This window comes from Globicephala melas, chromosome 12 (assembly GCF_963455315.2).
Source record: "Globicephala melas chromosome 12, mGloMel1.2, whole genome shotgun sequence".
NCBI classification, from domain to species: domain Eukaryota; kingdom Metazoa; phylum Chordata; class Mammalia; order Artiodactyla; family Delphinidae; genus Globicephala; species Globicephala melas.
This window is the reverse complement of record NC_083325.1, coordinates 7848490-7875776: the sequence shown is the minus strand read 5'-3', so window position 1 is coordinate 7875776 and position 27287 is coordinate 7848490. Positions and strand designations below refer to the sequence as shown.

The window sequence follows — 27287 nt, the reverse complement described above, 5'->3', positions numbered from 1 at the left end:
TGATTTTTTGTTCTGTTCTTTATTATTTTCTTTCTACTTTGGGTTTAGTTTCCTCTTTTGCTAATTTCTTAAGGTGACAACGTAGATAATTGATTTGAGACCATTCTTTTCTTCTCCACATCATATAGGCATTTACAATTACAGATTTCCCCTCTAAGGTACTGCTTTAGCTGCATCCCACAAATTTTGACTTTTTTTGGTTTTCATTCAACTCAGATTTTCTAATCTCACTTTTACTATTTCTTCTTTGATCATGCATTATTTAGAAGTGTATTGTTATAATTTACAAATACTTGTGGATTTTCCTTATTTTCCTTCTGTTAATTCTAAATTCTGACCATTGTGGTCAGAGAACATACTTTGTATAGTTTCTGTCATTTTAAAGTAATTGACCTGTTTTATCTTCTAGCATATGGTCTCTTCTGGAGAATGTTTCTTGTGTACTTAGGAAGAATGTGGATTATGCTGTTGGTGGGTCTGGTGTTAGTTAGGTCAGTTTTGTTGATACTTCTCTTCAAATTTTGTATACATTTGCTCATTTTATGTATAGTTTTTCTATCCATTATTGAGAGTGGGCTGTTGAAGTTCCCAAATTTATTGTTGAATTTTATTTCTCCCCTCAATGTTTTCAGTTTTTTCTTTATATATTTTGGGTCTCTGTTAGGTTTGTATGGGGTTATAATTGTTATATCTTCTTGAGGATACAGATATGTCTCTTGTCTCTAATAACATTTTTTGTGTATTATTAACATAGCCATGAATCTCTCTTATAGTTATCATTTGCATGGTATGTCTTTTTCAGTCTTAATGCTTTCAGTTTATGTCTGTGTCTTTGACTCTAAAGTGTCTCTTGCTGACAGCATGTGCTTTAATCTTGCTGTTTTATCCAGTCACACAATGTGCCTTTAAGAGCATTTAATTGATTCACATTTAAAGTTATTATGGGGAATTCCCCACTGGTCCAGTGGTTAGGACTCTGCACTTTCACTACTGAGGGCCTGGGTTAAATCCCTGGTTGGGGGACTAACATCCCATAAGCCACTTGGTGGGGCAAAAGAAAAAGGAAATGGAAAAAAGTTGTCATAGATGTGATAGAATTTTCTTCTCTCATTTTGCTATTTGTTTTCTACATATTGCATGTCTCTTGGGTCTTTCTCTTTTTTTAAGTTATTTTCTTCATGGTTACTCTAGGCATTACAATATGTATCTTAACTTATTATTTTCTATTATTAGTAGCTTAATTCTACTTAAAAAAAGATTTTGTTCCAATATAGATCTATTTCTTTCTTCTTCCTTTATGCTATTATTGTTACATATATTATGTATTATTGTTACATATATTATGTTTATAAATGTTACAAACCCAATAAAACAGTGGTGCTATTAATGTCTTATTTGATCTTACATCTTTTAAAGGAATTCAGAGAAGAAAGGAGAAAAATATATTGATAGTCTTTAATATTAGCCTAAATATTAACGTTTCTAGTATTCCTTATTTCTTCCTATGAATTTGAGTTTCTGCTGGTGTCATTTTGTTGCTACAGTATAGCTCCAGTACCTCCCTCGCCTTGCCTTTGATCTTTGTTATATTTGTTACATCTTTATCTGTTATAAGATCAAGCATACAACTTTAGAATTATTTTTGAAGTTATCTTTTAAATCAGCCTTTAAGAGAAGAAAATAGAAAAAGGTAATTTTTACTGTGTTTTATATTTACCTATATAATCATCTTTTACCATCACCCTTTTTTTCTTCATGTGGCTTTTCGTTACCATCTGGTGTCACTTCATTTCACCCTGATAAACTTTCTGTGATATTTCTCATCATGCTAATCTTCTAGCAGTGAATTCCTTAGTCTTTTTAAGTCTGGGAATTCTTTATTTTACCTTCATTTTTAAAGATAATATTGCTGCATGCGGAATTCTTGCATGACAATTTTTTTCTCTTGTTTAGTCCTTTGAATGTGTTACTGCATTGCCTCTGGCCTCCATTGCTTATGATTAAAATTAAGCTGTTAACTCTTATTTGGGTTCCCTTCTACACAGGGAGTGATTTTTCTCTTGCTGTCAAGATTTTCTTTTTGATCTTGGCTCTTAACAATTTAACTAGGTTGTGTCTTGGTGTGGCTATCTTTTGTATTTATCCTACTTGGAGTTTATTGAGTTTTTTAGATGTGTAGATTGATGTTTTTTGTCGAATTTTGAACATTTTCTGCCATTATTTCTTCAGATATTCTTTCTGCCTATTTCTCTGTCTCCTCTCCTTCTGGAACTCCACTGGTGCACTTGAGAGTATCCTGCAGATCTCTCAGGGTTCTGTCCATTTTTCTTCATTCCGGTTTAATTTCTATTAATCTATCTTTAAGTTCTTTGATTCTTTCTTCTGCCAGGTTATAGCTACTGTTGAGCCCCTTCAGTGACTTTTTAAATTTGTTACGGAACTTTTTAACTCCAAAATGTTCAAGTTATTTTTTTTAATTATAATTTTTTTTCTATTTATTGATGTCCTCTTTTGATGAGTCATCATCACACTTTTCTTTCAACATGGTTCCCTGTTTTTGAGTCTTTGTCTGATAAGTCCAAAATCTGGATCTCTCAGAGGTAGTTTCTGTTGACCACTCTGAATTCTGTTAGCTCCTACAAATGTGGTAGTTTGGGTTTTTTGGTTTTTTTGCCTAGTGAATCAGGTGGACTAATTCTGTTATGTCTTTGGCTTCTATTGTATGCAACTGCTGATGCCTCTTCTCAGTTTTGTTTTCTTTGTTTTTGTTTGTTTTCATTTTTTAAGTTCTTGTTAGAGGACCAAGGACCTCTTTGGTCTCTTCTGACAACCTTGTAAGGGGCACAGCCTTCTGGACCACCGGAGATTAGTAGTATCTTATCAAAGCCTGGTTTGTCAGTCTTGTTCCACAAGCGTCCCTGTTAAATGTCTGACTGATCTTCCTGGTTATCTCTTGTCTCACCAGTATCAAGGCCTTAGTCTAGTTGTGATTTTAGTTTTATCTCTTCGTTTGCCATTGGGGTCACTCCTGGTTTTGGCAGTGCCCTACAGTGTGAAATCCCCGTCCCTCTCTCATATCACTTCTGCCCCATGGAGCTGTGAGAGTGAGAGGAGTGTGATGGAGCAACTCCAGTCTGAAACTCCACAGTTGCTCTTACTGATGGTCAGTAGATTTTCTTGAATTAAATGTTTCTCAATTTGTCATATGCTGTTGGCCAATTTCTAGAGTCTTTAAGTGGCTGTTTCAACCATTTCGTCTAGTTTTATCTTTTCTTTTTAGGGAGAGGACTTGCTGAGCCTCCTCATTCCATCCTTTAAGAAGTCCTGCCTCACAACACCTTTTAACAGCTCCATGTTGTCTTCCATTTTATAGAAGGATCCTAATTTAACTTTGTATCCGTCTGCTTGGGCTGCCACAACAAAATACTGCAAAAATACTGCAAACTGGGAGGCTTAAATGACAGAAATTTATTTTCTGACAGTTTTTGAGGATAGAAGTTCAAGATTCAAGAGCTAGCAGGGCTGTTTTCTGGTGAGGACTCTTTTCCTTACTTGCAGGTGACTACCTTATTACTGAGTCCTGACATGGCCTTTCCCCTGTAAGTGCTGAGAAAGATTTTTGATTTTCTTTTATAAGGACACCAGCTCTATTGGATTAGGGCCCCACCCTTAGGACCTCATTTAACCTTTCCATTACCTCCTAAAGGCCTTATCTCCAAATAAGTCACATTGGGGGTTTGGACTTCAGTGTATAAATTTGGAAAAGATACAGTTCAGTCCATAACACACTTCATGGTTCTGAAACCTTGCTATATACTATAATTTTCTGACATTCACCACAGACTTCCTAAGTAAGACTCTCCATTGTGGATAGGATACCTATATGATTCTATGCAACCAGATAGGTATCAGCCCTGGGGTTTTGGAAACACTCATTAAGAAATCCTCCACTAAAGATTAAGTGGTTACTGATTCTTGCTATTATAAATACTCCAGTGAGCAAACTGTTGTACACCTGTACATCTCTGTATACTTGTCATTGCTTCAGAGCAAATACTTAGAGGTAGAATTTCTGAGTCGTGGTCTATATATACTACATTGCCCTCCAGAAAATTTCAGCATTTCATCAAGTATGGGAGAGAAAGGCAGTTTTCAACCATATCAAGTTCTAACTAAGGTCCCGTTTGCTTTTGAGTCGTACATGTTGTGACGCTGTTGTGTACTACTCTTCGCTAGTAAATACTTGCGTCTCACTTTTGCCATTCCAAAATGTCTTTTCATTACAGTTTCTATAGAAAGAATCAGTGTCATGGTAGAAATGAAAGAGTTCTTAGAAAAACGGTTTTTTAAATGGAAAATAGTGATAGTTTTGTAAATGACATTGCTTCAGACTTTTTGTGAAAAGTGTTATTTCATTTGAATGCCAGCTTTACTGTACTTCAAAGGCTGTCATTTTAAAGAGGAACTGCTAGCTTGTGTTTTGTTTGGTTCTCAGAAAGCTGAAGTATTTAGAAGTAAATGATACAGTAAATACATTGTAGTTCAAGGACAGGCTTTCTCATACTTAGTGGTTACTTAGGAAGGTAGGAAGTGTCATTTGGATGTGTCAGGCTGAAGCTTGCAGTAACCATGTCCTAATTGAAAAGACATAGCATTTGTACACTGGATACAGCTTTGAAATATATTGCTTTAAAATTTTTAACAATTCTTAAGTTCTAATGAAAGTGTTGGAATGCTAGTGTATACCTCTTTCTATGTAAACCTCCACGTAAGTTAGAGGTTGTACTATATAGTAAGTGTGACAAAATGATCAATTCCTTTTTCTATTCATTATATTCCATTAAATTAACCATGTGCAAAAGTGTTCAGAAAGTTTGAGCCAACACTTTACACCATTCTTATTCATAATTAGTAGTGCTGCTCAGAAATCTCTTATAAACAGGTGTCTCCTTGTCCAAAGGTTGTAAAGTTCACATCGTAAAATGCAGTTACATGTAGTTAAAGCAGCAAAACAAGCAGCAAAACCTGTATGCAGGTTGTGGCATTCCCTTGCAAAGGCAAAATAATTTAAAGGAAGATGGTACTGAGTGTTTTAAATAGTATTTAATTTTGTGTTTTTTTTTTTATTCCTAGAAACGGAGACTTGAACATAGTAAAAACGTAAATACAGAGAAGCTACGAGCTCCTGTTATTTGTGTACTTGGACATGTGGACACAGGGAAGACAAAAATTCTAGATAAAGTAAGAAAATGTGTGCATTGATACATAACTTTTTGAATAAGTGAATGATACCTTATAAAAAGCTAATAGAAACCATAGCACACATGGACAGTTCTGTTTACAAGCTGCTGTTTTCTTATTGCTTTTGCTTCTTTTTGCATTTTGAAATTTGAATCTGAATCTGCCATCTTATCCCAGCTCCGTCACACGCATGTACAAGATGGTGAGGCAGGTGGTATTACGCAGCAGATTGGTGCCACCAATGTTCCTCTTGAAGCTATTAATGAACAAACGAAGATGATTAAAAATGTAAGTACACTGTATTTCATGTGATTTAATCTCTGGCAAAAATTAACGTATAAATTATTTCAAACACAGAAAAAAGAACAGAATAGTATAACAGACCCATATGCTCACCGTTCATAATTAACACACGCCATCTTTAAAGACATAAACCATTAAATGTTGTAGGAGTCCTCCTTCCCTCCTGCTCCAAGAGGCAGTCACTATTATGAAGTGAAGTAATCTCTAAATGTTGATATTCCAGTCCCATCATCTGATTACTTCTATAGAGTCCTCATCTACTATTTGGTCATTGAGTGATGGGATGTGGAGGAAAGGCAGAATAAATGCCTGATCCTTCACCTTTATTAACCAGCTCTTAAAATAAAGAGTGATTGGTTTGGTTTGCTATTATATTATTATAAACTCATGGATTTCAACATATTTACTGTGTTTTTTCTTACCTTTTTTTTTTTTTTTATTTTTGGCTGTTGGGTCTTCATTGCTACTCACGGGCTTTCTCTAGTTGCGGCGAGCCGGGGGCTACTCTTCGTTGTGGTGCGTGGGCTTCTCATTGCGGTGGCTTCTCTTGTTGCGGAGCACGGGCTCAGTAGTTGTGGCTCGCGGGCTCTAGAGCACAGGCTCAGTAGTTGTGGTGCACAGGCTTAGTTGCTCCACGGCTTGTGGGATCTTCCTGGACCAGGGCTTGAACCTGTGCTCCCTGCATTGGCAGGCGGATTCTTAACCACTGCCCAACCAGGGAAGTCCCTATTTACCGTGTTTTAATCCATTTCAGTTATTGTTGTGCTGAGATAGTTCCATCTTTGCCCAGTGATTGGCTTCTGAGTCTTTTTGATACAGGTTCTAGTAGTCTTATTTGTGTTTGGTTACATCGTGCTGTCTGATGTAACACATAGCACGTTATTACATGCTGGTATCTCTCTTCATTCCTTATTTAGTCTCAGTTCTGTGTATAGAAAGGGTCTGTGAGCTTATCACTCAGTTTTTGTTTTGTGTGTTTGAAATTGTTTTATGCAGCTTGTTTTCTGGTAGATTGCTGAAGAAGGAGTAATGGGAATAATATTACTTGAGTTTTTTAAATATTTAAGAGTTACTTTGTGGCCTTCATCCTGGAAAGTTAGTTGGCTACATGTAAAATCTTTGGTTCACATTTTCTTTCCTTAAGTATCTTGACTGTTACTCCAATTTCTTCTGACATAAAGCATTGCAAGTTTGATTACAAGCTGGTTTTCATCCTCGTATAAAGTTATGTAGTCTTTTTGCATCTTGCTTTTGGTTGTTCTGGGTCAGTTTTCCAGTTATATGGTGTTCCATTTCAGTATGTAGTTTAAAATCTTTATTTTAGGACAGTTTTCTTGAATTACAGTTTTCTGAATTTGTAATTTAAATTTTATTTTTGTTGTTTCTATCTGTTACTTTTCTGTGCTAGTCACTGGGGAGTTTATAACAGCTTATTCCACCAGTTTCCAGACTCTAAATCTGGTGTTATTTTAGCACATAGTTAAAAAGCATGATTTTTATTAGGCCTGTATGAAAGTTCTCAGGATAACCTTTATATGGCAATTGTCATTATATTGTTTGTATTCCAGACAGCGAAGTGGAAATAATTATGGTGAATTTTGATCTAAGACCACCAGAATGCAAAATTGAAATGTTTTGCATTTGAATCATTTTGACCTAGATCCCTGGATAAGATTTTGGAAAATCATTTGAAGATTGACAAAAGTATAGATAAGCAAAGAAAAAAGTTTTGTGTGTGTATGTGTGAGAGAGATTTGTTGGTCAGTGCTACTCTTTAGATTAAAGGAGGACGTCCATATCTGCCTTGTTGTAATGTTGTTTCCATTCATTTGTGTGCTTTTGTCCAGAAAATCAAGTGTTGAGGATAGTATTTGAATAAAGCAGGGTATGAACTTATTCTTTAATATTTTAAGTTGATGTGGTAAATTTTCTTTAAAACATGCTTTGAGATATTTTTCAGAGTTTAGAATTGCTTTAAAATTGGACCGGATACATTTTCCAGATACGGAGAACCTCTTCTTCTGTGTCAGCTTTTTATAAATAATCACTCTCGGATGACTACTCTGTCATTTGTCACTTACTATGTCACTTACTAATAATCTGTACTTCAAAGGACTACATCAGTTATATAACTTTAACAAGGGGAATATTTTCTCATTTCAGTTTTTTTTCTGAAAAATTCCTTTTTATATTAATGAAAATATTAACTGTTGTGCTTTGCTGGTTGAAACAGTTTTAAAACAGTTCATTTGGAAAAGGAAGTGATGTTGAAGTTTTCATGGCAGAATAATTGTTTTGTAAAGAAGCTTTCATTGTTTTGGCTTTGTTAAGCTCTCCACTTTCCCCCACCTTTTCTAGTTTAATAGAGAGAATTTACGGATTCCAGGAATGCTGATTATTGACACTCCGGGGCATGAGTCTTTCAGGTAAGAATGATTTGTGTCTTTTGTCATCAGGCAAACTGCTTGAAACCATTAAGTCTCAAAGTTCAGTGAGTGAGGAGTTCTAACTAGTCGCTAGTCTTGGGGTACTGTTTTGAGGTCTGTGCTCCCTGTAACTGCCAATCCTCATCTGTGCCTCACTGATTTAGTAGTACTTTATTTGGATACTTGTTTTTTGTAGAGAGAAGTCTTTTCCACTTTGAAAGAGCAAATCCTAATACATACCTGGTCTATCTCCTATGAAACCCATTACAGGTGGAATTTTGTCCTGTTACCTCTTGGCTATGTTCCTTAGCGCAAAAAACTTGGTCAGTAAAATTGGCAGAAATAATGGAGTAACTTCTGGAACTAAGTCATTCCAACTGATGTCAATTCACTGTCAGATAAGCATTTGGCAAGTTAAGGGCTAATGGCACTTGAATTTAATGCATGTACTTCATTTTGTTCTTTTTTGTTTAGGTTTTACAAAGAAATTAAAATTTTAAGTTTTTAAAATAAAAGTATTAATTGCAAGATTTCTATTTATACATCTTTTTCTTTTCCAACAGTAATCTGAGAAACAGAGGAAGCTCTCTTTGTGATATTGCCATTTTAGTTGTTGATATTATGCACGGTTTGGAGCCCCAGACAATTGAATCTATCAACCTTTTGAAATCTAAAAAATGTCCCTTCATTGTTGCACTCAATAAGGTAAGCTCTCCTTCTGAAAAATTAAGTTGTGAAAATATGCTTCTTATTTTTTTGTGGTTAAAAAAATGTAGTATAACTTTCATGTAAGAAAATGCACTTAACGCTAAGTGTACAGTTCAATGTATGTTGACAAAATTATACGCACATTTAACCACCGTCATTCAGAATATAGACTTACCTCCATATTCCCAGAATGTTCCCTCATGTTCTTTTACAGTCAGTGTGCCCCTTCTGCACCCCGAAACACACCAGCCTTCTTTCTGCTGCCATAGACTAGTTTTGCCTGTTTTATAATTTCATATTAATGGAATTATACAGTGTATAATCTTTTGAGTCTGGCATTTTTCACTACTCATGTTAATATAAATTTATCCGTGTTGTTGCATAGGTCATAGGTTGTTCCTTTTTATTATTCAGTAATATTTCATCATCTGGCTAATACATCTTAACACTTGATCCATTTACCTGTTGAAGGATTCTTGGATTGATTACAATTTTAGGTTATTAGTGAAGCAGCTATAAACATTTTTACACAAGTCTTTGTGTAGACGTTTATTTTCCTTTACTTTTAGTAAATATTTAGGAATAGAATTGCTGGGTCATATGGTAGGTATATGTTCAACTTTATGAGAAAATGACACATTTTCCCAAAGAGATTGTACCATTTTACATTTTTTAACCCACAATTTGGAAGAGTTCCAGTTTCTGCACATTATTGCCAACACTTAACCCTACCTGTAGCCATTCTAATGAGTGTGTAGTGCCAAAGTATACTGGTTTCATTTGCATTCCCATGATGACTAATGGCATCAAACATCTTTTCATGTACTTGTTCCATCTCTGTCTCTCTGAAGTATCTATTCAGAATCCTTTGCTCATTTTTATTCGATTGTTAGTTGTCTTAATTCAGTTTTAAGAGTTCTTTATATTGTCAATAGAAGTCCTTTGTCAGTTATGTGTATTGCAGATATATTCTTATAGTCAAGGACTTAGTTTTTCATTTTCTTAATGAGGTTTTTGGAAGAGCAGCAGAAACTTCTAATTTTAGCAAAATCAATTTATGAGAAATTATTTTTTTTTTTATAATTTGTCACTTGTGTTCTATATAAGTAATCTTTTCCCACCCCAAGTTCATGAAAAATTTCTCCAGTGTTTCTAGATATTCAGCATTTAGATCTATGATGTTTTTAAGTTAGTTTTGTGCATGGTGTAAGGTAGGGTCAAGGTTAACTTTTTTCCAAATGTATATCTACTTCAAAAACCCCTTGTGAAAAGATTATTCTTTTCCCCATTGAATTACTTTGCAGTCTTTGTTGAAAATTAATTGACCATGTAGGTACATGTTTGTTCTTAGTATTTCTCTTCTCTTCCATTGACCTATATGTCTGTCCTTGTGCCACTGCTACCCTGTCTTGATTATTGCAGGTTCATAATAACGTCATGAAAGCAGGTGGTGGTTAAGTTCTTCAACTTTTTATTTTTCAAAATTGTTTTGGTTATTTCAGGGTCCTTGAATTTCCATATAAAGTTTAGAATCAGCTTGTTAGTTTCTTCCCTCCGGGATTTTTATTGGGGTTGTATTTGTAGATAAATTCTGGGAGAATGGACATTTTAACAAAATTGAGCCTTCCAATCAGTGAACATGATGTCTGTCTCTACATTTACTTTACTTTACTTTGTCTTGACAATATGCTCCAGTTTTATTATCTTGTGACCTTTTAAATTCACTGATTAGGCCTAGTAGCTTTTGTAGCTCGGGTGGGAGTTTCTATATACGTGATTATGTTATCTGCAAATAAAAACTGTTACACTTTTTCCCTTATCTGTATCCTTTATCAATTTATCAATTTATAAATGTTTTTCTTCCTTATTGCACTAACTAGACCTTCTAGAACAATGTCGAATAAAAGTGGTGACAGACATCCTTGTTTCTTCTCCATACTTACCATTAAGTATAATGTCAGATGTAAATGCACTTTATTAAACTGAGGAATTTCCCTTCTATTCCTAGGTTGCTTAGTATTGTTTTTTCTTTTAAGTCTGGAATGGTTGTTGATTTTTGTCAGATGCTCATTCTGCATCTCTTGATATGCTTATGTGGTTTTTCTCCTTTATTCGGTAACAGCCTGAATTGCTGTTGCTGTGGGGGTGAGGGGCTTTACTTTTTGTTATCAGGACTTTATTGTTTTTAGAGCACTTTAAGGTTCACAGCAAAACTGAGGGGAAGGTACAGATTTCCGGTATACCCCTGTCTTCACACACGCACAACCCCCTCCGTTCCCAGTGTCCTCCACCAAAGAGGTGCATTTGTTACAACTGATGAACCTCCTTTGGACACATCATTATCACCCAGAGTTCATCGTTTTCATTGGGGTTCACTCTTGGTGTTGTATACTCTGTGGGTTTGGACAAATCTAGAGGAGACTGACCACTAAGCCTTCTTCCCAGCCACAGCTTCACTAGAAGACCTTTGTAAACTGAACGCTTTCTAAGTTTGTCACTTTTTTTTAAAGGAGAGATGACAATTCTCATTAAGCTCTGATCTGTACCAGTTGCAGAGATAGGGTTGTTTTCTCTCTTTTCTAAGTCATGAATCCTGTTAAATAGCAATAACAAGAATTTACTGAGTGCCTAGTAGGTAATGGGCACTTGGCATGTATTACTTCCAACTACTGTATTAACTTTGGAGAGAGAAGATTTCATGGGTTGCTTTAATTCAGTTTGAGCTTATAAGTTTCCGAGTCTTTTATTATACAGTGTACACACCTAGTAGACCATTTCCTTCCACTTCATTTTGTTAATTTTGTTTTCTTCTAGGAGTTTAACTGTTTGTGTTTAATCCAGTTTCTCTAATTTATGAAGGTCATTTTCGAATCTTCATTTATTTTCTAAAGTTATAGTTACTTTGTTCAAACGCAGACACATCCTCCCTTAGGAGTTCTCTACAGGCCTATGCTTTTGACCTCTGACTTGAGTGTGGATTTGCCAGTGGTGGGCAAATCTGGATTAAGCAGGCACGGTGACCCTAAGATTGCAGTTTTCGTTGTATCTTGGAAATCTCCATTTGCTCTTCATTCCTAGAACGTTTCTAGTGAAGATGACAGTCTAACAGGATCTCAGTCTGCTCTTCCTCTGCAGGCACTACCTTAGTCACTTGCTCTTTCTAGTTTCGTTATTGTCTCCAGAGAAACTACATCCTAGGAGCTCTGAGTTAGCAGAGTGGGACAGTGGTTAAGAGCTTGGCTTCCAGGGTTTGAATCTTGGGTTCATATCCTGGCTTTGGCACTTCAAACTGTATAAAGAGGGTCCTTAATTAGCCCCTTTTTGCCTGCAAAACAGAGCATTACTGGATTTTTGTAAGAATTAGAGGCGATAAAACATGTCAAGTGTTAAGACTAGTATCTGATCAAAGTAAGGGTTCAAAACAGGTTAATTATTATTACCAGGTGGAAAAGCTGTGACATAAATATTTTTATGCTTTCTGTAAATTTGCTATATCCTTATTTTTAAAATTGAGGTAAAATTTATATACAGTGAAATGCACAGAACTTAAGTGTGAAATTGAGTTTTGATAAATGTATATACATCCTTGTTACACAGCCCAAATTAAGACATCAGACTTTGCATCACCCGAGAAGTACCAATATGCCCCATTCCAGTCAATCCCCAGCCCCTCATAGCAACCACTGTTCCAAATTTTGTGCCCATGGGTTAGTTTTGCCTGTTTCTTGAACTTCATGTAAATCAAATTTGACAGAATATGTTCTTTTGTGTCTGGCTTTTTACATTTAACATTATGCTTCTGTGACTTCATCCATGTTGTTGAGGGTGTGAGAAGTTTGTTGCTATTTAAAAAACATGTCATTTTTTAGAGCAGGTTTAAATTCACAGAGAAATTAAGGGGAAAGTACAGAGATTTCTGATATATCCCCCGCGCCCCCACACTCATAGCTTTTCCCATTATCAATATACCCACCCAAGTGGTACATTTGCTACAATTGATGAACCCGTAGTTTACCTTAGAATTTACTGTTGGTGTGGTGCATCCTGTGGGTTTGGACAAATGTATCATAATATGTATCCACCATTATAGAATTATACAGCCTTTTCACTGCCCTAAAAATCCTCTGTGCTCTGCCTATTCATCCGCCCACCTCCCACCCACTGGCAACCACTGATTTTTCTGCTGTCTCCATAGTTTTGCCCTTTCCAGAGTAGTCATATAGTTGGAATCCTACAGTATGTATGTAGCCTTTTCAGATTATCTTCTTTCACTTAGTAATATGGATTAAAGTTTCTTCCGTGTCTTTTTGTGGCTTGATAGTTCATTTCTTTTAGCACTGAATGATAATCCCATTGTCTAGATGAACCTGTTTATTTATCCATTCACCCACTGAAGGACGTCTTAGTTGTTTCCAAGTCTTGACAATTATGAATAAAGCTGCTGTAGACTTTTGTGTGCACATAAGTTTTCAACTCCTGGGTAAATAACGAGCACGATGGCTGGGCCGTATGGTAAGAATGTTTAGTTTTGTAAGAAACTGCCAAACTGTCTTCCAAAGTGGCTGCACCATGTTGCATTTCCTCCGGTCGTGAATGAGGGTTCCCGTCACTCCACATCCTCACCAGCATTTGCTATTGTAAGTGCTTTAGGATTTTGGCCATTCTGATAGGTGTGTAGTGGTATCTTGTTTTAATTCGTATCTTCCTGGTGACAAAAGGTGCGAAACATCTTTTCATGTATGTATTTGCCATCTTTGTATCTTTTTTGGTGAGGTGTTTTTTGTTAAGTATTTTGGCCCATTTTCAAATTGGATTCTTAGTTTACTTACTGTTGAATTTTGAGAGTTATTTGTATACTTTACATACCATTCCTTTATCCAGATGTGGTTTTTTGCCAATATTTTCTTCTAGTCTGTGCTTTGTAATGTCACTCTCTTGACTCTCTTTCACAGAAGTTTTTAATTTTAATTAAGTCCAGCTCATCAGTTCTTTCTTTCATGGATCATGCCTTTGGTGTTGTATCTCCGTAGTCATCACTGTGGCCAAGGTCATCTGGGTTTTCTCCTGTTATCTTCTAAGAGTTTTAGAGTTTGGTGTTTTACACTTAGGTGATCGATTCTGAGTTAATTTTTTTGTGAAGGGTGTAAGGTCTGTGTCTGTATTCAGTGTTTTGCCTGTGGACGTCCAGTTGTTCCAGCACCATTTGTTCTTTACTATTGATTTTTTAAATATTAAACCAACCTTGCGTTACTGGAACAAATCCCACTTGGTCATGATATATTTTTCATATATTGCTGGGTTTGATTTGCTAATTTTGGGGGGGAGATTTTCATGAGTGATTTTGGTACGTAGATTTCTTTTAATATCTTTTGTCTGGTTTTGCTATTAGAGTAATGGCCTCCTAAGATGAGTTGAGAAGTATTTCCTCCTCTGTTTTCTGAAAGGGTTTGTGTAGAAATGATATTATTCTTTAAGTGTTTGATAGGATTCACTAGTAAAGCACCATCAGCATGGAATTTAAGCTAAGTTTAGGTTATTTAGGCTTTTTACTTTTGTCAGTATAGAAATTTGTGTAGAAATTTGTGTCTTTCAAAGAACCAGCTTTTGGTTTTATTGATATTCTCTAGTTTGTTTTGTATTTCATTGATTTCAGGGTTAATTTCTATCATTTCTTTCTACTTACATTTGTCTTCATTGTTCTTTTACCAGTTTCTTAAGATGGAAGCTTAGATGATTTGATTTCAGATATTTTTTTCTTTTCTAATGTAAGCATTTAAAGGTATGCTTAAAAGCACTGCTTAGACATACTGTGTTTTTATTTATCATTTAGGTCAAAATATTTTCTGAATAGTTTTACTTGATATAGAATTCTAGGTTTAAAAAATATTTTTTTCCTTCATCATCTTCATTTTCTGGCTTCTATCTCTACTCATTCTTTGTTCCCCAGTATGTAATGTGGGATTTTTTGATTGCTTTTAAAAAGACTTTTTCTTTAAGAGTTTTGTCAGTGAGATTATATAATAGTTTTCTTTATATTTATCCCACTTGAGTTTGACTTTCTTAGAAAGTTCTTGGTCATTACTTGTGCAGTTATTTTTCTGCTCTCTTTTCTTACTCTTTCCTTGTTTAAGTGTTTGATAGAATTCTAGGACTTTACTTCTCTTAATATTGTCTCATAGTGACTGAAGATTTTTCTTTTCTCCATCCTTTTTTCTCTACCTGCTTTGGTTGGGATAGTTTTTATTTGCTTTATCTTCAAGGTTGCTGATCTTTGGCAATATGTAATTTGCTTCAGCTCATCCAGTGATTTATTATTTTTAATTTCATATTTTATATATATATATATTTTTTTAGCTCTACAAGTTACATGTTTTTCCTTTAAAGTCATTGAATATATTTATAATAACTATTTTAAGGCCCTTGTATGCTAATTATATAACATCATTGTCATTTCTGGGTCTATTTCTACTTACTGATTTTCCTTTTTGATAGCAATCAGATTGGTCTGCTTTTTTATATTATCACCCTAGAATGAGCCAATATATTATGCCTTTTTGTTTGTTTTTACTCTTAAATAATCTTCTTTATACCCATTTATCATCTTTTGAAAAGTGAAGGAAAATAGATTATTTTCTATATTTTTCATGTCATTTTCCTGGTGATGGTACTTGGCTGTAATTAATCCTTTTTCCTGCATACTACTTAACATAACCATTTTGGAATTCCAACATATGTTAATGTTCCCAGGATAATTCTAGTTTTTCATCTTTTGCAGGAAATGGCAGCCTCCCATGAACTGGCTGGAGGCTGGTAGGCAGTGTGGCACTTCACATTTAAGAGGGGGTGCGGTTGAGCAGACTGAGGGGCTTTTGGTGCAATGAAAGTAATACTCTTCCAGATATGTGTGATATGCATTTGGAATTTTCTGGAGCTTTTAAATTAACCTTAATTAACTTCCTGAGTGTTGTGAATGCTTTAGAGATGTTTCTTACGAAAAATACTTTTCCAGATTGATAGGTTGTATGATTGGAAAAAGAGCCCCGACTGTGATGTGGCTGCTACTTTAAAGAAGCAGAAAAAGAATACAAGAGATGAATTTGAGGAGCGAGCAAAGGCTATTATTGTGGAATTTGCACAGCAGGTAAGAAAGCTTTCCCTTCTTTACGAAGAGACTATATCATAGAATATTTTTTCTTCTTTTACATTGTCTTTATAATTAAGTCACTATTTTCATTAATACTGGTTCTGTTCCCCTATTAATGGCAATTAGCATTTTCATTCTTTTCCCTTCTCCCTTTTCCTTTTAAAATCTTTATTTCAAGACCTCTCTTTGTAGTCTGAATGTTTAACTTTGAAAAACCAAATTGACTTGGAAAGAAACTACTTTTCTGTGATATGGTTAATACCTCCAGGATATACATGATCTAAGTGTTTTTGAGGATTTTTCAGAATGAAGAGCCATTATTCATCCAGCTTCTAGTTAGTCATTTCTGTTCTGGAGACCTCCTTCCACCACTCGGCCTGTGGGAATGACTTTGCTTTTTATGTCTCTAGGGGTTGAACGCAGCTTTGTTTTATGAGAATAAAGATCCCCGCACTTTTGTGTCCTTGGTACCTACCTCTGCACATACTGGTGATGGCATGGGAAGTCTGATCTACCTTCTTGTCGAGTTAACTCAGACCATGTTGAATAAGAGACTTGCACACTGTGAAGAGCTGAGAGCACAGGTGATGGAGGTACTGTCAGCTTTTCAGTTTATTCCTCCCCCCACCAACCCCCAAATAGGGTTCTTGGGTGGGGATGTCTACTAATTTAGATTTAATCTCAACATGGTGCATTGTAGCCTATATTTCACTCCCTTTGCAATAAATGTCTCTTAGGTTAAGGCTCTCCCAGGAATGGGCACCACTATAGATGTAATATTGATCAACGGGCGTTTGAAGGAAGGAGATACAATTATTGTTCCCGGAGTAGAAGGGCCCATTGTCACTCAGATTCGAGGCCTCCTATTACCTCCTCCTATGAAGGAGTTAAGAGTAAAGGTAAGTCAGGGTGGTAAGCGTTGGCACGTGTGGACTTGCACAGTGTTTAAAAATTCTACTGAGGTTGTTTCCTCACTTCAAGAGCCACCTGGCTTAATACACAACACACACCCTTCACTGGTTTTATTTTAGGTGTCTTCATACAGGAGGGACCATCCATCAGAGTAGAGATGTGTGAAAGTCCTTGTTTACCAACTAAGTTTCTCATAAAAATCAAAAGTACATTGTTTTCGTTCTACACTGGTAGCTAGTTACTAGTATGTTACTGGTTTGTATGCACCTTCTGTTCTGTGACTTGTCTTTTTACTCATTCTGTAGTAGCTTGAGAAACAGAATTATTTAACTTTAATGTTGAATTTATCAGTCTTCCATTTGCACTTACTGCTTTTTGTATCTAGTTTAAAGAAATCTTGCCCTGTCCCAAGGTCATGACAGTATCGTCTTACATCGTCTTCTACCACTAACCACTTTTCAAATAAACGTGATAACAAATGTTTTGATCTCTGTAGAACCAATATGAAAAGCATAAAGAAGTAGAAGCAGCTCAGGGGGTAAAGATTCTTGGAAAAGACCTGGAAAAAACATTGGCTGGTTTACCCCTCCTCGTGGCTTATAAAGAAGATGAAATCCCAGTTCTTAAAGTAAGTTATTTTATTTTTTCCTCCAAAGCTGTTTTGAGTTGTACCTTGTGTCAGTAGAGCACACGCTAAGAATGATGAATAAAATGGGCATCTTTGTCTTTGTGAAGACTTACCTGGTGGTCTCTTAACAAACAGTTGATGCTTTTAAATTATTTCACTTTGTATAATCATGAATTAGCATCTTAAGAAACTGGAAAAAGAACAATGAAGACAAATGTAAGTAGAAAGAAATGATAGAAATTAACCCTGAAATCAATGAATAAATGATAATTTATATATATTCAAGTTAGAACATTTTATTTAAATAAAAAATGAACCAGAAGCTAGAAGAAGTTTATTCCTTTTTTTTTTTTTTTAAAGATACTCAGCTATATAGATGGAACTAAAATAATCTCTTACTAGGTTTTAGGAGTCATTTTAAAGCCTGTTTGCCTATTTTCAGGAACAGATGGCACACATGAGCCCAGCGGAGTTTCACAGAAGCAAACATTGAGACATATTTATTCTCTTGCCAAAGAGAAGATACCACTGTTCCCAGCACATGGCTCTTGTCCTATGCTGGGACCATTATTCTTTAGGCAGCACCCAGTCACTGTCGCCAGGGAATCGGCCCCCTTAGGGCCTATGAGAACAGGGCAGGCATCCCTGTGGCCAGTCTTGAGTATGGGTGGACTTGTACATCTTTAATGGCATCGACATGGTTGTTTTACTTATTTCTGGTCAAAATCTCTTCACCTTCAAAGGAGTGATGATGGAGTAAAGGGCTGCTGAGATTAGGGTATTTCATCATTAAATACCTTTGGGCTACTGTAACATATTACATTCATGTAGTACTAGTTAAATTTAGAGGATTCTTATTTATCACGTCATTTCATTCACCCATCTACTCTGCCAAGTGGTGCAGAGGTTAAACATATTTCGACATTAGTAAACCTAACATAGACAGAGGTGAAGTGGGATACAGCTCAGTTATGGCCGCCAAATCTCTCCTTCCTTTCCCGTACAGGTTCTGCCATGCCTTGCCCGTCCTAAGCCTTGGTTTCTTATTTTCAGATGAACACCTAATCAAAAACAGGAACAGTTTAATTCTAGGCTGCTGAGATAGAGGTGTATTTATAACCTTGTCAAATGTAATCTTTTTTCAAGGATGAACTGATCCATGAGTTAAAGCAGACACTAAATGCTATCAAATTAGAAGAGAAAGGAGTCTATGTCCAGGCATCTACACTGGGATCTTTGGAAGCTCTACTTGAATTTCTGAAAACATCAGAAGTGCCCGTAAGTAATGGGACCCGACTCCACGGGAGTCAGTGGTCGGCATAGTTTATGGCGCTGTTCCTGTTACCCAACACAGGCAGTTAAACTAGGAAACTCCCTTTTTACAGTATGCAGGAATTAACATTGGTCCAGTCCATAAAAAAGATGTTATGAAGGCTTCGGTGATGTTGGAACATGATCCTCAGTAAGTAATTTCTCTTCTGCTGTAAAGGCTTTTATGTCGCCTATCTATTTTATTTTAGTAGAACTGTTACGACATGGTCTGTGTTTCATTGAATGATCTTTGATGTGTTTTAACCTTTTAGGTATGCAGTAATTTTGGCCTTTGATGTGAGAATTGAACGGGATGCGCAAGAAATGGCTGACGGTTTAGGAGTTAGAATTTTTAGTGCAGAAATTATTTATCATTTATTTGATGCCTTTACGAAATATAGACAAGACTACAAGAAACAGAAACAAGAAGAATTTAAGTAAGTTGGTGATTTTTACCTACTTTGGATCTTTGGTAATAAAGTTGATTATTTGAGGATTTCCAAATACCAGCCAGGTGTGTAGACAACAGAAGCGTGGCACTCGCTCGTCTCCCGGAAGCTGCATCCTCAGGTGGTGTGTTATACGCCACAGATTTGGCCCACCTGAGACACTCCAGCAGTGTGTGAACGAATCCTCTCTGTAACATTTCTGCTTAGTTTTTAATTTTCTTTAACTTGGCAGACCTAGGTTGCGTTAATGGGTGAGTAGTTGCTACATCTGGGGACTTTATCTTGCTGGAGTTCCTCATCTGGAGTTGCATGGAATGGAGGTAACACCGTGAGAGTGTGGAAAATTAGAAAGAGAAAGGAGGCGAGGCATTCCTTGGCAGGTGTCATTCCTCGAGCAAACCTGACAGAGCCTGTGGTGCTGGGGAGCCCTTGTCAATGGACCTGACCAGGTCCCTGCCTCTCGGAGCTTAGGGGAAGACAAGTGAAGAACACATGAGAAGTTGGGATAAGCGCAGGATGAAGCAGGGCAGGGCCTAGATAAGGCGAGGAGAGCTGTGGTTAATAGTGTGGTGGGGAGGCAGCTCAGCTGGGGAGAGTGAAGCGAGCCGCCCAGACACCCGGGAGGTGTCAGGTGGAAGGACAACGCCGGCCAGCAGGGCCGTGTTCAGAGGTGGAGGCAGCCACAGTGACCCTCGGGGAGGGTGGCAGGAGCTGCGGTAGAGAAGCTGGCAGTACCCATACCCTGTAGGACCCCGTAGGCCACAGGCGGGGTTTAGGGGGCTGCTGGTTAGAGCCTGTCAGGAGGCCCCCGTAGTCCAGGCAGGACGTGGTGGAGGCTCAGACCAGCGTGACCAGAGGGAGGGACAGCTCAGTCTGAGGTACATTTTAAAAGCAGACTGGTAAATACTGGGATTTAGATTGAGGTGTGCTCACTTTAGATCATGAAACCTGAAGGGGAAAGACTGAAATTTGATTAAGAAAACGCTACAAACCATTAAAGCATTCTAAGCATATGCTTCATAAGCACAGAAATAGTGTCCTTTTGGATCAACTGATTTGGGAACGTGGTAGAGAAAAGGAGGATGTGGTTTGATACCAGTGTGGTCCTCAGAATAGGCCTCACACGGGCCCCAGGACACACCTGATGGTGGATTCCACCGAGGCACTCAAGCTCCATCTTCAGGGGCGGGGCTCAGCCTTTGGTCTGGGCCCAACGTGCTCCTGTGATGCAGCTGCTTTGAGGGGAGGGAGGAGGATGAAGAGAGGATGCAGCACCCTAGGGACCCCTGAGCGCCGATGTGTGGCCTTCCTGCTGCCCTCAGCTGAGGGGAGAAGAAGCCTCATATTCACCTGCATTTGCTTTTTTATGCTTCGAAGTGATTTTGTAAGCTTAAAAATTCTTGGGTTTTCTTTTTTCCTTTTAGACACATAGCAGTATTTCCCTGCAAGATAAAAATTCTGCCTCAGTTTATTTTCAATTCTCGAGATCCGATAGTGATGGGCGTGACTGTGGAAGCAGGCCAGGTGAAGCAGGGGACACCCATGTGCGTGCCTAGCAAAAATGTAAGTTCTGTTTGTACTTTTTAGAAAGTGTGTCATCTCTTAAAGCAGTTCTGGGAGTCAAGAGTGATAAAAAACTGAAATCAAGCAGAGCTTGTCACCTCCTGTAATTTATACAAATTCAGTATCAGTGTTCCTTAATCAGTGTTGATTCTCAAGCACCTGGTGTCAGTGCTTCAGGTAATGAAAGTTGCAGAATTATTGCCCTTCAAAAGTTTTTGGTGTTTTGAGTCTGGGGAAAGCTTAAAAAATAGTATAATGGACACGCATGTCTTTCCTCTAGCATCATAGCTAAGAGAAAATAACATTAATTCCATAAAATCCTGTAGTTCACAGTTCACATTCACTTTTTACCAATTGTCCCAAATGTCTTTAGTAACGCTGCTTGCTGACCTGGCCCAGGGCTCCTTCGAGGTGCACTGCATTTGGTTATTAGTGTTTTAGTCTCAGTGATGAACGGTCTGCCGTTCTTTTTAAAGAAGAGTCCAGAACAGCAGTTCCACAGATGATTTCTCAGCTTGGATTTGTCTGGTTGTTCCCTTGTGACTAGATGCAAGTTAGAATGATTGGGAAGGATACTGTGCACACAGGTGCTCCTGCGTGCCTCTGAATTGTCACACGGGTTGTCACTGTCGCAGTGCAAACTTGGGTGATCAGAGAAGGTGCTGTCAGCTCAGCATCGCCATCAGAGACAGATCCTCGCCCGCTGTACTGACTCAGTCACCTGGAGCACTGAGAGTCCCTGTGAGCTTCCCAGTGGCTTTAACCACCATTGACAGTCCTCGCCTGAGTAGTTATGACATGGATGGTGGCAGTATTGTGATCCCCCTTCCCACACGCTTCTGTAAAGAACCATCCCCCACCCCGGCCTTTTCATTAGGTATCTGAAACACGCCGGGTTTTTTTTGAGACCCCCGTTATCCAGTGTTTGGTCACTGGGAGCCCGTTCAAGCTGCCTTGTGTCCTTGCACATAGCACTTGGGGCCCTTTCTTCCTTTGTGGTGCAGTAAGGTGCTCCAGGCTCATCTAGGACTTTCCCTGCCCCAGACTTGGTTCCTTTAGTGGGAGACGGCACCTGACGTCCTCCGAGTGCTGTGACTCACTGCTTCTAGGAGTCATGCTTCTCTGCCAGTGGCTAAGCTAGGACACTTACTGACAGCAGTGATCGCCTGTGTGGCTTCGGCCAAACCAGGTTACCTGTTTTTACTCTCGCTGCCCAGGCAGCAGAGTGGGATGTTGTTGTTGTTGCCTTCCCCAGACTGTGACTGAGGTCAGGTCGCATCCTCAGAATGAGCAGCAGAGTTCTCAGCATGGCCGCCGGGGCCCACACAACGGGTCCCTGCCTCTCTGCCTGCATCCCCATCACCCCAAGCTCATTTCTGACTCAGAACTTGTGTGCCTGCTGGCCTCTCTTACTCTGGGAGCTGTCATGTGGAAGGGCAGGGTGGAAACACGTCGGATGGACAGAGCACTTTCCACGTGTCCCAAAGCACACGAGCGACCTCCTTTTGTCCTCACAGCCATCTTGTGAAGGCAGACGGGGTGGGATGGTATCACCCCCAGTTCTCCAGTGAGAAAAATCACACTGCGGAGAGACCCAGAGACCAAGGTGATAGAGGGGCACAGGGCCCAGGCTCTGCAGCTGGCTCATTCGCTCCAGTTACATCAGTTGTCCAGTTTGGGCGCCTGTGACTGCCACGATTCCTCTGCCCACATCGTAGTTTCTGTTATTACTTTACAGTTTGTTGACATTGGAATAGTAACAAGTATTGAAGTAAACCATAAACAAGTGGATGTTGCAAAAAAAGGACAGGAAGTCTGTGTCAAAATAGAACCCATCCCTGGTGAATCTCCCAAAATGTACGGAAGACATTTTGAAGCTACAGATATTATCGTCAGTAAGGTAAGTATCTCACTCAGCAAAAGTGGCCCCTTTTAAGAAAGGGGGCCGTCGGCTCTTCTGATGGCCTTTACTCAGGAGCTGAGGGCTTGGCCTGTAGCCTGGCCTCCTGACAGAGTGCCCGCTAGGACTCTAGGTCGGATCCCCAGCAAACAGATGTGCTGGCATTCTGCTCCCAGAAAATGCAGGCAGGCAGGCTCTGGCAGTTTCTGCCTGAGCTTTCCATCTGTGATGAGCAGGATCTGGTAACCAACTCCAGGGCCACATGCTCCTCTTTGGCACTTGTTACATTGTTTTGTTCACTGTGTGCCTTGGGCCTTACAGATCAGCAGGCAGTCCATCGACGCCCTCAAAGACTGGTTCAGAGACGAGATGCAGAAGAGTGACTGGCAGCTTATTGTGGAGCTGAAGAAAGTATTTGAAATCATCTAATTTTTCCACACGGGTCAGGAATTGGAATAAATGCAAAATGGTGTTGTAATACTACCAAGATAAACAAGGCAAAAAATGGAATGGACCTATCTGAAAACTGATGAACTAATTAAGCATAGAAGGAAAAAAAATAGGCGTATAAGATGTTTTCCATGAGAAACCAAGAAACTTACACTGGTTTGACAGTGGTCGATTACACGTCCCCACAGCTCCGGCGTGCCTGCGCACTCGTCCACGCCTTTCCCAGTCCTCCTCTACTGGCTGCTGTTTTAAAGGTTGCCCTTCCCCAAATTTGGATTTTTATTACAGATCTAAAGCTCTTTCAATTTTATACTGATTAAATCAGTACTGCAGTATTTGATTAACCAAGCTTCTGCAGATTTTCTGATACTTGGGACTTTTTTGAGGTAAGAAATACTTATTTATGCATACCCTTCCCACAGTGGTGGTTTTTTTTTTCTTTCCCCCCATGCGTTCTTCTGCCGTATGCCCTTAGGAATTTTTTAAGATAGAAGATTAGGCGTTCTGGTATTTATCTGCTTTGTGTGAAACCACGGTGTAAAGCAAAACTGGCTGCCACTTACTGCTTGTGTGGTCGTGAGAGTCCACTGTAATCAGCACAGTTCTGAACTCCAATAAAGAACCCAGACGTTGACCCGCGAGCTCTGCTAGGCTTCATGTCAGCGTAGCTGCTCTTCTGCGAGTCTCCATCCCCGTGCAGCTCGTTCTCTCAAACTATTTTTATTAACTATCATACCTTGTGTACCAGCACATGTTAACATTAGGAATTCTTATACCTCCATCTTGGTCTATTTTGTCCTAGCAAATTCCATCATGCATACATTTTCTGATGAGACAATCAATAGGGTGTTGATTACCTGTTTGGACTTAGTGTAAACACTGAGTTGTTACAGAGGCATCATAGTGGTTTCTTCATATTAGTCTGATTGATTGAAGCTAGTTTCTTATGGTTTTCCTGAAGAATGTGGGAAGTGGGTCCCTGAGGTAAGAGATCTGTTAGCATCAGAGTAATTCTTCTGGCAGATCCCTAATATCTGACTACCTATTTATAGCACAGTGTTGAATGAAGTCAGTGTGGGGTGTTGGAAGAAAAATGTTCCTGAGTATTCACTGGCATAGAATTATAAACTATTTTTAAAGTGTTATGGCATAACATATAGCATAGAAAAATACTTTTATATACATTTGAAAATCTGGACCATTCTTCATTATGATTGAAGTTTCTCAAGGGCCAGTAGAGGCAAAGACAAAACCTCTAAACCATCTGGGGGACATAATTTTTCCCAGGAAAAACTTAATCTTCAATTGTGTGTGTGTTCTAATTCAAAAATATGTAAATTCCTCCACTTGGAAGAAGTAAAGAAGATTTTCTTAACATGTTCCTGTGTTCATGCTTTGGGTCAGGCGTGATCAGAGTATTTGGAAGCTTTCTTTACCCTTGCTTGGAACAAGTAGAACACCAGTCTGGGCCCCCTCAGGCATTTCAAAGCTTAGCATGAAGCGTGTAACGGTCCAACCGTAATAGTTCAGGATTTGCTTCCTAAAGGATTCACAAAAAGGAGCCTGTACAAAATATACATACAGTTCTTTATTAAACAACTGTAAACACTTCACTGTAAAAATCCATAAAACTTTATAAACAAACATTTTGTAAACAGAATCTATGCTACAGTAAAAGAATTAACACAGTTATTTACATGCAATACTGACAAATTTGGCACTTATTGAAAAGAAATGTACAAAAACACGTGGCTTAAAAAGAAATTTAAAATTATAAAACTCAGAGCGTTACTATCATGCACTTTGCAAATACCTCACAAGCACTTATGGCACAGCTAGCGGAGAGCAGCAGGCTCCCTGGTAACGTTCATGTAACTTTCAATGTGCTTCCGTAGGTTTGCTGTAAAACCACCTGAACATTGTCTAGAATAAAGTCAAATGCCATATTCCAAACCGACTCCACCGACTGCTGCATCAGCCTGCAGGTGAGGAGAGACAAGCGATCAGGAAAGACCCATTCCTTCAAGAATCTGTTTAACATATATATTTGATATTTAGGGTTTAAGGGTTTTAACGTCTCTATATAAATACACTCAAAAACGTACTTCTATGGTTTAAACTCTATAAACCTTGAGAGGAGGAGCAATCTCGTCGTTTTGACCGTTTTATGCTCCCCAGTCAATGTTACGGCACCTCTTTCTCTGGCATTCAAAATACAGGGCTTCCCTTTTCAGTAATGCTGAAGAGCAGTTACCATACCGCAACTGATGGCCAGAAAGGGCACGGCTCGCTCATCACCTCCCTGCAGTAGCTGTGGTGACAGACATGCTGTCTTTTTTTCCCCTTTGGGTAAAGCACCGAGTAGTTACCTTTTCATGTATTTTATAACTAGGTCCAGTTTTTCCAAATCTTTTTCCTCTATTAGATCAGTGCAGTATTTCACAACTTGCAGAATGTCTTCTTCCATTGGATCTAGAGAGGGGAGAAATCTCAAATGAGGACCAACTTACGCTTTTGAAGGAGAAAGGGCAGCGATCTGCAGGGACCAAGGAAACTATGTGCTACGATAGTGACTCAGAGCTGCCACACGAGTGGGCTGTGGTAAGGAACCTTTCCGAGCCGCCCACAGAGGTCAGAAGGTTGGGGGGGGGGGGCTGGTTTACGCTCATTCGATTTAGGAAAATAGTTCCTCTGCAGAGCTGAGTTCATGTTCTGTAGTCATAGGACATCACATCTCAGTACCAGCCAGGCCAACCTGAAATGGTAGTTATCCATTCTCTGAGCAAGGTCTTCACATCACTGAATTCCACAGCTCCAGCTAGGTTGGGTGCTGGGGGTCTAACACACGCAGACGGCTCAGGCTGCAAACCAGAAAGGCCAGCAACACCTGAAGTGGAAGCAGAGAGTTCTCCCTGTTAAGAAAACAAATAATAGAAAGTGCTATATTTACATAACATCGAGTACATAAACATCCGATGGAAGGAGAAGGTCAAAGTTTAAAAAGCATGAAAGAAATTACCAGAGGTTTCTCAGAGGCAGGACCTTCATGTTTTAGAAATCCATCAACTAACTTCTGGGGACTGCCACAGGCCCCTGGCAGAGTTTTTGCAGGACTGTTAAGCAGCATATTTTTCAAAGGGCTCTGAATCTTTCTGGGGGGACTGATGGAGCTTTTTTTCTTGTTTCTTTTCTTTTCTTTCACCGCTGCTGGTTTTAACTGCAGTAGCGGGTTCTTTGGCACTAAAAGAAGATGGACATAAGATCCTCAACACAACATGCCTGGAGAGCAGCACGGGCCCCTTCCTCCTCCCAAGAGCAGCCCTGAACACACGCATGCACACAGCACAGGCCTCCCTGAGGTGGCCCCGCATTTCCTAGGGTTGCTCAGCCACTTACTGGTGACATTTGGGACCTGCTAGTCTATACGGGGCTCGCAGCAGTCAATGAAAACTCACAGGCGAATTCCTTCCAGCAGTTCAGCAGGGCAGTATTCTGTTTTCATTTTAAATGTGGTATTTGTGACGCATGTTCAGAAACCATCTTCACATTCTGGGCTTTAAACCTACATCCTCTGAAGGATCGGTCTCAAAGGACAACTGGCTTGACAGATAATCAATTCAAAAGATTTCTGGGTAATAGCTTGTTCAGACTTTTAAGTCAAGAAGCTACAGATACAAATCCACCTAGGACTCTTGACAGCTCTTAACCTGTACTGCGTACTAGTTCCGTTCCCCTGATGTGAAGAGCACTGAACATGACTAACAGCTTAAAGACTTGGGCCATCATATATATATACTACAACAATCAAACAACAGTTTCATGTCTCACATCTTCACTTCTGTTACGTGTCACTTGCAAAGCTTACCGGATGTGCTGGCCTGCTGCGGGTGAAGGGTGTTTTCTCCCTGCCTTTGTCTTTGATCGTAGGCTGCTTTCAGCTCCTTCTGAAGCTCTGCTGGAAGGGCCGCAAACACCTCAGGGTCCACCTGGTGGAAAAGAGAAAGTTCAAAGTCAAACCTGAGCTGACTCTATATAGGCGGCTGGTTTATATTTTTCACAAAATAGACTTTATTTCAAATCATACTTTTCTGATCTGTATGAATTAGGTCCTCAGTGTCAAAGCTCATAAATAATCCTCACAAGGTTATAGGGTGAGAATAAGGAATACAGCTTTGAATGTGAATTGACCTAATTAAAAAAACAAAACAAAAACACCGTGCAGAACCACCAGGGCAAGAAGCACTAGTAGGAA

At 38.8% G+C, this 27287-nt stretch overlaps 2 protein-coding genes across 16 annotated transcripts in view; one reads left to right on the top strand and one right to left on the bottom strand.

Moving 5' to 3' along the window:
* The window catches only part of EIF5B (eukaryotic translation initiation factor 5B), a 68365-nt gene extending 43394 nt beyond the window's left edge, over positions 1 to 24971 (top strand). For 3 of the 7 annotated variants that reach the window (XM_030838810.3, XM_030838815.3, XM_060309375.2), the window contains 14 exons: positions 5134 to 5241; positions 5419 to 5529; positions 7903 to 7970; positions 8534 to 8675; positions 15688 to 15819; positions 16233 to 16415; positions 16560 to 16721; positions 17231 to 17362; positions 18509 to 18640; positions 18748 to 18824; positions 18946 to 19110; positions 20547 to 20685; positions 22424 to 22585; positions 22907 to 24971. In XM_030838810.3, the coding sequence (XP_030694670.1) occupies positions 5134 to 5241; positions 5419 to 5529; positions 7903 to 7970; positions 8534 to 8675; positions 15688 to 15819; positions 16233 to 16415; positions 16560 to 16721; positions 17231 to 17362; positions 18509 to 18640; positions 18748 to 18824; positions 18946 to 19110; positions 20547 to 20685; positions 22424 to 22585; positions 22907 to 23014 (1821 nt within the window). In that variant the 3' untranslated portion in view covers positions 23015 to 24971. The remainder of the gene's footprint in view (positions 1 to 5133; positions 5242 to 5418; positions 5530 to 7902; positions 7971 to 8533; positions 8676 to 15687; positions 15820 to 16232; positions 16416 to 16559; positions 16722 to 17230; positions 17363 to 18508; positions 18641 to 18747; positions 18825 to 18945; positions 19111 to 20546; positions 20686 to 22423; positions 22586 to 22906) is intronic. The other 4 variants (XM_060309374.2, XM_030838812.3, XM_060309376.2 and 1 more) reach the window with 2 other exon arrangements.
* The window catches only part of REV1 (REV1 DNA directed polymerase), an 84302-nt gene continuing 81611 nt past the window's right edge, over positions 24597 to 27287 (bottom strand). For 8 of the 9 annotated variants that reach the window (XM_060309377.2, XM_030838817.3, XM_030838818.3 and 5 more), the window contains 5 exons: positions 26901 to 27021; positions 26055 to 26275; positions 25791 to 25947; positions 25405 to 25507; positions 24597 to 25014 (listed from right to left, as the gene is read on the bottom strand). In XM_060309377.2, coding sequence (XP_060165360.1) covers positions 24903 to 25014; positions 25405 to 25507; positions 25791 to 25947; positions 26055 to 26275; positions 26901 to 27021 — 714 coding nt within the window. In that variant the 3' untranslated portion in view covers positions 24597 to 24902. Of the gene's footprint in view, positions 25015 to 25404; positions 25508 to 25790; positions 25948 to 26054; positions 26276 to 26900; positions 27022 to 27287 lie in introns of those variants that run through there. The other variant, XR_009566166.1, reaches the window with a different exon arrangement.